The 12,440-nt window shown below is 39.0% G+C and overlaps 1 protein-coding gene across 1 annotated transcript in view; it reads right to left on the bottom strand.

The window, feature by feature from the left end:
- Positions 1–5,852, bottom strand: part of LOC144981081 (uncharacterized) — a 6,794-nt gene extending 942 nt beyond the window's left edge. Inside the window, exon 1 of the mRNA XM_078929200.1 lies at positions 1–5,852. This exon is cut by the window's left edge and continues 942 nt beyond it. Coding sequence (XP_078785326.1) covers positions 3,607–4,257 — 651 coding nt within the window. The 5' untranslated portion in view covers positions 4,258–5,852 and the 3' untranslated portion in view covers positions 1–3,606.
- Between the last annotated feature and the right edge of the window lie 6,588 nt (positions 5,853–12,440).

The raw sequence follows: 12,440 nt of genomic DNA, 5'->3' as shown, positions 1-12,440 counted from the left end.
CTTTCAAGTAGTCAGTAAAATAAGATTTTTTGAAACCCAGATCAAAACCAGCAACAGATTTTACGAGCCTAAAAGATGAAGATATACGTACTGCATTCAGAAACAAACTGACAAACTTGAGCTGATACATATCAATGCGGAAAAAGACCCTGCCCTAAAAAACCATAAATTGGTTGACACTATCATTTGTGTCAGAGACGAAACTCTTCCAAAGACAAAATATTTCAAAAGGGGCTTCTGTCCAATCCTCCAACAAATTTCAGAAGAACAAAAGCAACTTAGAGTCAATATTAACAGTTGCCATGATGAAGAATTAAAACGAGAATGGAAAACACAGAGAAATCAAGTGATGCATAAAATCAAAGCACAGTCTATTGTCAATTATAAAAGCAAAATCGACAACATGGCAATGGAAATAGTAACAGACCCAGACAGCATGAAAATATTCAAAGCTGTTAAAAACATTAAACAGAAACAAAAAGTCGTCTTATAATAATATTATCTGATGATGAGGGTAAAGTAATCTGTGATGACAAACAAATAGTTAAAAGAGTTAAAAACTTCTTCGAGAATAAGTACAAAGGGGACCAACAGATAGAACCATTCGAATACCGAGAATCAAGACTGGAAGAACCAATAACCGATCTTGAGGTGAGTGCAGCTATTTAACAACTTAACAATCATAAGGCTCCGGAAATTGACACTATCAAAGCAGGGGAGCTAAAATGTCTAACTGAACCACACCTAGCCGCCATTGCTAATATGTTTATTGGAATGTTCGTACATAAAACACATCTTGAGCTCGGCTCCGGTAAACTAATTTTATTGAATAAACCAAACAAGAAAAAGGACCACAAGAAAATCTAATACCAATTGTTCTTCTTTCAATATTTAGAAAACTGCTCAGCGTATTAACACTCAACAGAATAAGATCAAATGTGGAGGAATATCTGTCACCGACACAGAGCGGATAGAAACGATAGGAGTACCAGTGACATTGTATGGGCTCATAGGTGGTTGAAAGCCAGAACTGAAAAATACAAAGAAGAGTTCACTGTATTGGGCATTGACATGAGCTCTGCCTTTGATACAATCTGAAGAACAAAGCTTTTGAAGGTACTAAATTCATTTCTCGAAAAAGATCAGATCCGACCAATAAGATCACAGCTGGCAAACACAAAACTTACGTTTACATCTGGTGTGGAAACAGTTCCACTATTAACATAGCTGGGAACTCCCCAAGGAGACAGTCTGAGCCCAATCCTTTTTACCGTATATTTGGATGCAGCACTAAAAGAATTAAGACAAAAACTCCTGATTCCTCAAATCCTTGCCCGCGAACTAATTTACGCAGACGATGTTGATATCATATTTGATACAGCAGACCTGGCGAAGCAGGACATACCAATAATATAAATAGTCTGCAACATTGGAATCTAAAGGTCAACGAATCCAAAACAGAAATTACAGTGGTTAACAAGAAACAATCGGAATGGAAAAGTATTAAAAAAAACTCGGAAACGTGATTAATGAGAATAAAGACATGAAACGGAGAAAAATGCTAGCTCAAACTGCATTCAGAGAACTACACAACGTTTGGAACAAGGTGTTCGCATCATTAATGAAAATAAAAGAACACGCCTTTACGAAGCGCTAGTGGTGCCAATCCTTATGCACAATTGAGGTACATGGGGTCTTACAAAAAGAGTTTGGACACCCTGGACTCCCTAGATCGCAAACAATTGAGATGAGTTATTGGGGTACATTGGTCAGACAAAATTAGTAATGAGGATGTATATGACAGATGCAAAGTACAACCAGTCAGTGCGCGTATAAAGAAACAAAGATGGAAACTGTTCGGACACGTGCTTCGACGAGATAAAAATATTCCCAGTACAAACCTCAATGGATGATTACTTCAAACAAGGAGCCAAATACAGAGGACGTACACCAACTTAACTTCCAACACCAGTGAATCAAGATCTCAAAAAATATCAAATATATTTAGAAACAATAACCGAAGAACTGATTTCAACAACACAAGGAAACACCCAACTGCCTCAGCACTTAACACATATGATGCCATTCTACAGCTAAGAACACTTGCATTAGACAGAGATTTATGAAGGCAAATTACTAACTGGATAATAGAAACAGATTGACAAACTCGAAGTGACGCAACACATTCACGGCAAGCGTCCATAAAGACTGCGCAGCCATATTCATTCATTCATATAACTCAAAATAAATTAGAAAAGATTGTATCTACTACATGCAATATAGTGAATATTATATAGATATATAGATATAGTTAATATGTGGGCTTTATATAATACAAATAAATTTGATTATTTATTTAAGAGTATATTTAGGATCACAATCTTAAATAATTCAAACTAAATTTGGAAAATAAACATGGTGTAGAAAAAAATCTCGTCACAAGAAGAACCAAATAAAGCACGTGTTCATCATCATCATAATCATCATCATCATCATCATCATCATCATCATCATCATCATCTTCTTCTTCTTCTTCTTTATATTATCATCATTATCATAATCATCATTACCATCATCGTCATCATCATCATCCGTTTTCAGATTCATCAAGGGGTAAAATCGGTAGCGATTGTAACCACGAAGATGAACACATTACAGAAAACTGGAAACAAAAACAAATAATTCCAGCCGAGTTGCAGGAGGATTTCTTCCAAAACAAGTGGTAAAATAATGTTGAGAATGACAGACGGTATGAAAACTATTGCCGCGTTAGAGGCAAAGTATGCCTTTCCAAACAGTTTTGCAATCGCGGAGCCGAGGCCGGAGTAGAAAGCTACAATCACGCATGCATAAAGAACTGTAAGTATGGAGAAACCCCAGGTGCTGAGTCGTGGAAGAAAGGGATAGAGAGATCCGACAAATGTTAGGATCATGTTGTAGATCATGAATATATTCTTGATGTTGAAATGATCTAGCAAGACGCCTGCAGTTATTGATGAGATGAGCATTGCGATGGAATTGCATGTGCCTAATCTGGTCAAGAAGTCGTCTTGTATCCAAAGTTGTCCGAAGTCTTTGTAGTAATTGTTAAATGTGATGAAGCTAGTTTGGGTGGTGATGACAGTAAGGAACACCATATAGAATCTAGTTGTGTTTATCAATTGACGTGGGCTTAAGTCGTGTGACTGGTTTGCTGGTATTTGGTTGTATGTGTCAGGTGTAGCTGTTGGTGGACATGAAGAAGATGGAGATTCTGATGATGATGATGATGATGATGATGATGATGATGATGATGATGATGATGATGATGATGATGATGATGATGATGATGATGATGATGATGATAAATAAGGAATTACTCGGGCCAACAGATGTGATGATGACTTCAGAGACGAATGTGCTATTGAATTCGATGACATCAACAAATATTGAGTATTTGATGGGGAATTCTTATCTGACGACGAGCCAATTTCACACTTTTTCCATGGCAAATCGACAACTCCAGTGTTTTTGTTACAAGATTCAACATCCTGCACACAACTTCCATAATCGTCAGCTTTGGAGATCTTCTCCTCCTCCTTTTCCGCCACCTCTGTCGGTTTGTTCTTAACTAAAAAGAACCCGAATATCTGAAGAATTGTAGATATTGTTCCCAGAATGGGAAAAACCCACGGTACTTTGTCCAGAAGATCCTTCAGTGAGAAATAAAGGTTCCAATCCCACTTTTCTATCCGGGATTTTATTTTCAGGGTTTATGTACAACGTAACAAAGATATTTGTGAGTATCCCTCCAATGAACCTCCCAGATCTGGACATACCAACATAAGTTCCAACATCGTCTCCAGCCCAATTTACAACAAGTTGAATACCTGCAAAGTACATCAGCCCATGACCAAAACCACTCAAAACTCCAAATGTAAAAACCATCAAAATATTTGATTCTTGAATGGATAAGTAGGTCAAGAAATAACTCGCACTCGAGAGAGCAATTCCAGATACAATAATTGGTCTCGGTCCAGTGCGCCGTATCAAAAATCCGATAAACAAACCAACTATATTTGCACTTCCGAACCTAAAGCTCATGAGCCAGGGCCCTTCGGCCTCGGGGGCCATTCCAGTATAGTATGTCAAGTATGCTTTGCAGTAAACGTACACATTGCCCCAGAAAAACACGTGTCTAAGAGGGAAAAGGAGCAAGAAACATCCTATCATGGTGCACCATTTGTTGAAAGTATGTAGACTTTTCTTCGACGTCATGGTTGGATTAATTCAAAGCAAGTCTTAGTTCAAAATGGGATTGGTACGAAATAGAATTGGATTTCAACTATGACCCATTACCTCAAATCGGTATTATGCTGCATGGAATCTGGTGTCTTATATTTTAAATAATATGAGATTTGGGTTAGGTTTGTGTGAGTTTTTCTTTGAAGACACTGTTTTTGTTTCTTTCAGTGACAAAAAAAAATCAAACTTCATATTTCATATTATGTCAACCTTTACATCACTTATCATTATCTCGTTTTGTCCTACACACTGACGGTTTGAAAAGAAGGGTCACATTTGAGATGTCAGGCTCATTAATAAATACACGTTGGTCTTGGCCATAGGTTTATTTAACAGAAAGTCCATCAAATGTATTTTTTGCTTCCAATCAAATCACATAAATACTCTTAAAGTCAGATAGCCACAGTGCAAACGATATAACAATGCATTCTATTCTACGTGTAGATATTTACAAGTCTGATAAACAAACACGACCATGGGCTTGATTTGACATTGTTGCAATGGTTTCTTTTGTATTGATTTTTACAAGAGTATCCAGTTAGAACTATGGGACCAAAACAGATTAGGTTATCAGGCCTGTCAATAAATACGCTTTGGTTTGAGGATGTTTCAATTACAACGAAGATCATAACAATTTGAATTTTTTGACATAGATCTATAAGTGCGTACACGCTGGTTTGATGTTATTTCAATAACAACAAATACTGTGACAATTTAAGTTGTCAAACGTATGTATGCCTCCACGTTGGTTTGAATGTATTGTCGTAAACAATAATCATGTTTGAACCTTTGGGATTTTTAACCTATCTAATTAATGAACTGGAATGACACACATGTTTTGCTTTTGTTCTCTCACTCTGACGTAATACGATGTATTAATTCACAAAAGGTATAATATCAAAGCTATCGTATTATGAATTAAAACACTTTTTGTAACATTTGGCCATAAAACTAGTCCTTCAAATATCGAACCTTTAAAATGGCCATGATCTTGTCAACAACAAAAACAAAAATGTGGAACTGCAAGGAAGTCCCAGGTTTGAGAGTTTTTGACAAGTCCGGGGTCATTTTAATCAATGGATATTTGATGAACGAGTTTCATGGTCAAAATTTGTTTTAATGTGTTGGGTTTTTTCAGTGTAAGGCAGAGGGAAATATTCCTTTCATAACACAATCTCTTCATCCATTCTGTTCTTACACAATAGACAACATTTAAATATACTTATAATTTCACATTTTGGCCAAATTTTTATTTTACTTATTATAAAGCAAAGACTCTCGCTCTCAGCTTGTTAATGCTTTTTAATTTCTGACAAGTGAAATGAATTTGTCTATATTTGATGTATACGTTTTCTGGCCAAAACGAAGGCAATAGTTTTGACAGTGTGCTATAGTATCATTCCGTTTGAAAAATAATTGAGAGAAATCTACAATATTCTGAAAAAGAAAATAATTGACCAATATATTTTTACATTTTGACCAGACAACTCATCCTTCAAATATCGATCAATCAAAAAACTCGTTCCACCGATATATCGATCGATTACTGAAATTTGAATTTTTAAATGTATTTTCCCCGTTGCTTTTGTCAGTTTCATTGCTCGGTTAGATCTACCAGCATTACAAATGAAAACAATAAAAGTGGGATCCATTGAATCTTATTTATAAAGTAATAAAATGCTTTGGGTCGGCCTCATTGTGCATTAAAGGTAGGGGGGGGGGGGCAATGAATAATTTAAATAGATATAAATAACATTAATCCGAGAGGCTTCATAATTTATATATTTACTTCAAAACAACAGACTGGCAACACGAGGTAAACACGTGCTCCAACATCAGATCCTCACTTTCCGTCGGTAATAATAGAAAAAAACTCATATATATTTAGTTGTTAGATGGCAAAAGAAACACATACCTACTCCTAAATATTCGATTACGCATCAAATACTGTAAAGATATTCATATTTTATGAAAGAATGGTAACATTTATCAAAAAATATTGATGAATATAACTAGTAATAACATTTTATTTGTGTGCATTTTTTATTGTACTAAAAGTGTATCATCTAAAATGAACGGGAGGTCTGTTTTATGCACAACATTTTCAGGCTTCTACAGTTCCTATGAGAGACTATGAGAGGTGACCACCAGTGGGGATTGACTTGGAGACTATGGCAGGTGGGTGCCAGTGGGGAGTGAACCAGAGACTATGGGTGCTGGGCACCAGTGAAGAGTAAATCAGAGACTTTGTTTGTCAGGTGGACACGATAGCGGGTTGAACCAAAGACTATGCGAGATGGGCACCAGTGAGAATTGAATCAGTGGGGATTGAACTGGAGACTATGGGGGCCAGTGGAGAGTGAACCAGAGACTGTAGGTAGTGGACACCAATGAAGAGTAAATCAGAGACTCTGGGAGTTGGGCACCAGCGGGGATTGAACCAGCAACTATGGGAGGTGGGCACCAGTGGAGATTGAATCAGGGACTATGGGAGGTGGGCAACAGTGGGGATTGAACTAGCAAGTATGGGAGATGGGGACCAGTGGGGATTGAACTAGAAACTATGGGAGGTGGGCACCAGTGGGGATTGAACTAGCAAGTATGGGGGGTGGGCACCAGTGGGGACTGAACTAGCAACTATGGGAGGTGGGCACCAATGGGGATTGAACTAGCAACTATGGGAGGTGGGCACCAGTGGGGATTGAACTAGCAACTATGGGAGGTGGGCACCAGTGGGGATTGAACTAGCAAGTATGGGAGGTGGGCACCAGTGGGGATTGAACCAGCAACTATGGGAGGTGGGCACCAGTGGGGATTGAACTAGCAACTATGGGAGGTGGGCACCAGTAGGGATTGAACTAGCAAGTATGGGAGGTGGGCACCAGTGGGGATTGAACTAGCAAGTATGGGAGGTGGGCACCAGTGGGGATTGAACTAGCAAGTATAGGAGGTGGGCACCAGTGGGGATTGAACTAGCAACTATGGGAGGTGGGCACCAGTGGGGATTGAACCAGCAACTATGGGAGGTGGGCACCAGTGGGGATTGAACTAGCAAGTATGGGAGGTGGGCACCAGTGGGAATTGAACTAGCAAGTATGGGAGGTGGGCACCAGTGGGGATTGAACTAGCAACTATGGGAGGTGGGCACCAGTGGGGATTGAACATGCGAGTATGGGAGGTGGGCACCAGTGGGGATTGAACTAGCAATTATGGGAGGTGGGCACCAGTGGGGATTGAACTCGCAACTATGGGAGGTGGGCACCAGTGGGGATTGAACCAGCAACTATGGGAGGTGGGCACCAGTGGGGATTGAACTAGCAAGTATGGGAGGTGGGCACCAGTGGGAATTGAACTAGCAAGTATGGGAGGTGGGCACCAGTGGGGATTGAACTAGCAACTATGGGAGGTGGGCACCAGTAGGGATTGAACTAGCAACTATGGGAGGTGGGCACCAGTGGGGATTGAATCAGGGACTATGGGATATGGGCACCAGTGAGACTCTCATAGTCTCTGGTTCACTCCCCACTGTAGTGATTTCGGTAGATTTCGGTGGATTTCGATATTCAGCAGTATCGGAAGGTTCCGGACTCAAAACCCTTCTTCAACAAAGTACTATAAAAACATACATACTTTACACAAAAAAAACAGATCGACTTCCAACTATTTCTTACTCCCACTCTGTTGAAGAAAAATTTTAGAATGTAAACGAAAAGACGCGTTCGCTAGGAAACTAAGTCAGTAACAAATCTCTTGAATATCAAGGGAGATGCCCAATACCGTAGACATCAGATTGATGGATTGAATGACCTTCTGATCTCGTCACAATAAGAGCCATTCTTTCCCAGCAGTTCTGTTTTCTTTCCAGCCGTTGGGCATTGAGAGCCCATTTCTTTCAGCAAGTTCAAATGTTAAGCGTTTAGTGTCCGTTGTAGTAATCCATACATAAACATGTTAGTTAGAGCATTCAATGAGGTCCTCGGAAAGAGTTTGCTCAAGGTGGTCAGAAAATACCCTTGCATTGCTGTAATTTGGTACCAGACGAGCTTCTTTGTTGTTGTTCAGTTTCACGGCATTCCTTTGTAGAGTGGACTTGGGAATATCATAACGTCTCAACTAATCGTATAGGGAATGAGATTAGCGGAAGAGTAACGCCCCTTGATTGGACGTCACCTTACAGAGAGAACGTCAAAATGGTTTTGCGCATGCGTCTCTATCGTCCTCGCTTTCGGTGAAGTGTCTCATGCCGCTTTCACCGGAAGCGAGGACGAGAGACGCATGCACACAACCAACATGACGTTCTCTCTCTAACAACTTTTCCGCCGGTGACGTCCAATCAATGGACGCTACTCTTCCGCTAATGTCATTCCCTATTGGAGTCCCTGAGTTCACCTCTTCTGCTGCTAACTTCATCACTTCACGAGGGATAAGACCTCTGTTTGTCTTTCTTTGGGGATTTCTGGGCATTCTGAAGAAAAACGAAATAATAAAAACCAATGTAAAATTTGTAAATTTGAAATCATTTGTCTTGTTTTCAACTGGTGAACCTCCCATTAGAGAATGATTATTCCGAATGATTTTAACATTACAGTCAGTCAGAGTCAAGTGCCAATGATGGTCAACAGACAAGAATAACAATTAAAAGTAAGACTCATTACAACACTGAGCATGAATTTAAACGAAAGCTATAGCAAATTAAAGCATCAAACATGTTTTATTATTGAAAATAAGGATCAAAATGTATGGCCGGTGCAATGGGACATTTTTCATATTGCATGGGCAGGTCCAATACTCTTCAACAGTCGCAACGTCACTTCCTTCCTAATGACGCATGGTAACTTAGTAACACTGGCTCTAAACTATCGGAACAATGGCGGACGCCCGTATGAAATATTTCTCCGGCGAGCACATAGGCGTTCCAGAGGGGGAAAAAAACACATAAATTTGATCATGTTTTGACTTTTACACATTCTGATCATAAGGCATATGAAAAGGGAATGAAAAGTTCTAGCCAGCATGAAGAATAAAAAGTAATGATTGTCTTTGTTTAGAACCAAGATGGCCGCCGTTGCCGGGTGGCGTGACATCAGACTACTGAATCCTGGTCCAATGGGACATCTGTCCCAAAGCACCTGCCTTGATGAAAAAAATTAATAAGTTAGTTCATCAAAACATAGAAAGGAAAATCACTGAACACCAAATGTAAAGCTAGTGTAGGGTATTAATTGAAGCTGTCCAAATGCTTACATGAATTTCAACTTGCAGAATGTACTTGTAAGATACTTCAAATTGAGAGGGAAATTTTAAGTGATTTGATGGGCTTCTCCTAGAACTGAAAGTAGAAACTTTTGGCAAAGGGAAGTTATTTTATGTGAAAGATCATGTTGGAATATGACTAGTGAGTTGGTACCATGAAATAATGGTCCACATTTAGACCTCACTCGAGCCATGTCCCATTGCACCTAGGCTCCCAATGCACCCCGCTCTCCCCTACTTTTTTATTTTTGGATAAAGACATTGATGTAAAAAAAAACAGGGGGGGGGGGGGCTGGTTCTCCGAATTGTTACGCCCTTCTTCGATAGGGCGAGGAGAAATGCCTTTCACAAAGACATAATCTCCTACCAACTGTTGAGTGAGATATGATTGCCATTCTTGAAATATGTTCACTAGAGATGTCCTTTGAATATAATAATGTGAAATATCACTGAAGCTAAATTTCTTTAATACCAGATTCCATGTAAGTTTTGTATAGCATAACCTTTTAAAAGAACCGCAGTTTTCAAATACAAGAGGCGCATAATGAAAGTGACATAATTATTAATATGACCTTCCGCTTTGAGCTCCTGGTTATGGGCAATCTATTAATAGCATAACTATTCGCAGTATGCCATGAAAGAGATTTTTGCGCTTCCCCTCTCTCGAGAAATACTTGTAAAATTTCCTCATCATTGTGACAAATTTGCATGTTTGATTCATATTGTTTTCATTTTTTATGAATGTAGAAACCACAACAGGCAGCTACGCCTCTGGCATTCAACTATTAAAATGTAACAATTGTTTATGTAAACTGTGTGCAAAGTGTACAATTTGCTGTGTCATTTTGAATTCAGGGTGGCAACGATAGTGAGTAGTGCACATGAATCTCGTGAAAAGTTAACCCCAAGTCAAGCCTGTGGGGAGTTCAGTGATCGTAATCACAACAGAATTCACTGTGTATAGATAGTATGCAGATGACGTCACTCAGGCCTTTGTTATTGTTTTTGCCATCCGCGTTTGTGAGTTGTTCTCACTAAACTGTATTAACCAGACTATAAAAATTCATGGTTACACAGAGTGTGTGTGTTGGTCCGTTATACTTCCGGATGGCAATGTTGTGAACTCCTAGGCCAAGCGCATTCTATCTATAGTCTGGTTAATACAGTTTAGTGAGTTTAACTCACAAACGCGGATGGCAAAAACAATAACAAAGGCTTGAGTGACGTCATCTGCATACTATCTATAGATAGTATGCACTTGGCTAAGAAGCTCATAACATTGCCATCCGGAAGTATAACGGACCAACACACAAAACTGTGTGTATCCATGAACGTTTATGCTCGGGTTAATACAGTTCATTGAGCATTACTCATCAACGCGGATTGCAAAAAACAATAACAAAGGCCTGAGTGACGTCATCTTCGAACTATCTATATACCGTAAAGAAGAAAAATTTGAAGGTACTGTTCGTTACCAATGAAAAAAAAATCGGCTTAATGTCACTAACAATTCTCGTGTTCGAGCCAATTATCATTAAAATCTATCAGAAGCTTGTGAAGATATCCACGTCAACTATAATACCTACATCCCTTATGATTTGTATTTATTTCCAATTGGATTCAGTAGTCTGATGTCACGCCGCCCGGCAACGGCGGCCATCTTGGTTCTAAACAAAGAAAATCATTACTTTTTATTCTTCATGCTGGCTAGAACTTTTCATATGCCTTGTGATCAGAATGTATAAAAGTCAAAACATTATCAAATTTATGTTTTTTTCCCCCTCTGGATACGCTTTTATGCCAGCCTGGGAAATATTTCATACGGGCGTCCGTCATTGCTCCGATAGTTTTGAGCCAGTGTTGCTAAGTTACCATGCGTCATTAGGAAGGAAGTGACGTTACGACTGTTGAAAAGTATTCCACTGTATTTATTTTCCAACAATAGTCTACACGTTTTTATATTTCACTTTCTATACTGCATTACACAGTTCCTACCCGCCTCCCCTATTTTGACTTAATTAAATGTACACCTTTTAGAAATATCTATTGTTCTATTTTAATTCGTGCTTCCATACAAAGGAGCGTAGACTATTTCCTGCCCATCAATGTTTTTGTTTATTCATCTTAACAACGCCGCTATCTACCACATTATCTCATTCGTCTGTAGTTTTTCATTCATCCTGTTTTGTTGATAAAAGGGAAACCCGAAACTTCCATTTGATCTGGGGTTTTTTGTATATTAAATTGAAGCTTACATTCAATTTCACGTTGTTATGAATTACTAAATAAAACTAGAAAAATAAAGTTATAAAGTTATTGTTTTGTGACAGCTCCCATAACACCAGATATCTTACTCTCGGGACTTTGTGAAGCACTTCACTATTATTTTATGTCGGCCATAAATATGCTGGAGCTTCCTTGATCATCCTTACCAGTCAGTCACACTGTTGTCAAGATTTTAATCAAGGCCGGGTCCTGGCGGTCAAAAATGGATTCAATAGTCTGATGTCACGTTGCCCAGCAACGGCGGCCATCGTGGTTCTAAACAAAGAAAATCGGTACTTTTTATCCCCCATGCTGGCTAGAACTTTTCATATGTCTTGTGATCAGAATGTGTAAAAGTCAAAACATGATCAGATGTAGGCTATAATGTTGGGGGTTTTTTTTTCCTCAGGATACACGTGTATGCTCGTAGGTGAAGTATTTCACAAGGGCGAACGCCACTGTTCCGATAGTTTAGAACCAGTTACTAAGTTACTATGCGTCATTACGTCATTAAAAAAAAAGAGCAGGACCTACCATTTGGAACTCGCTTCCTTTGTCAGTAAGACTCTCGGGCAGTGGTAGAAAATTTTAAGAAAAATCTTAAGACTCATTTTTTCCAGAAATTTTTATCCTAGGCA

This window comes from Berghia stephanieae, chromosome 10, assembly GCF_034508935.2.
Source record: "Berghia stephanieae isolate SIO BIC M18660-M18661 chromosome 10, UCSD_Bste_1.3, whole genome shotgun sequence".
Taxonomy (NCBI): domain Eukaryota; kingdom Metazoa; phylum Mollusca; class Gastropoda; order Nudibranchia; family Aeolidiidae; genus Berghia; species Berghia stephanieae.
This window is presented reverse-complemented; position numbering and strand designations above follow the sequence as displayed.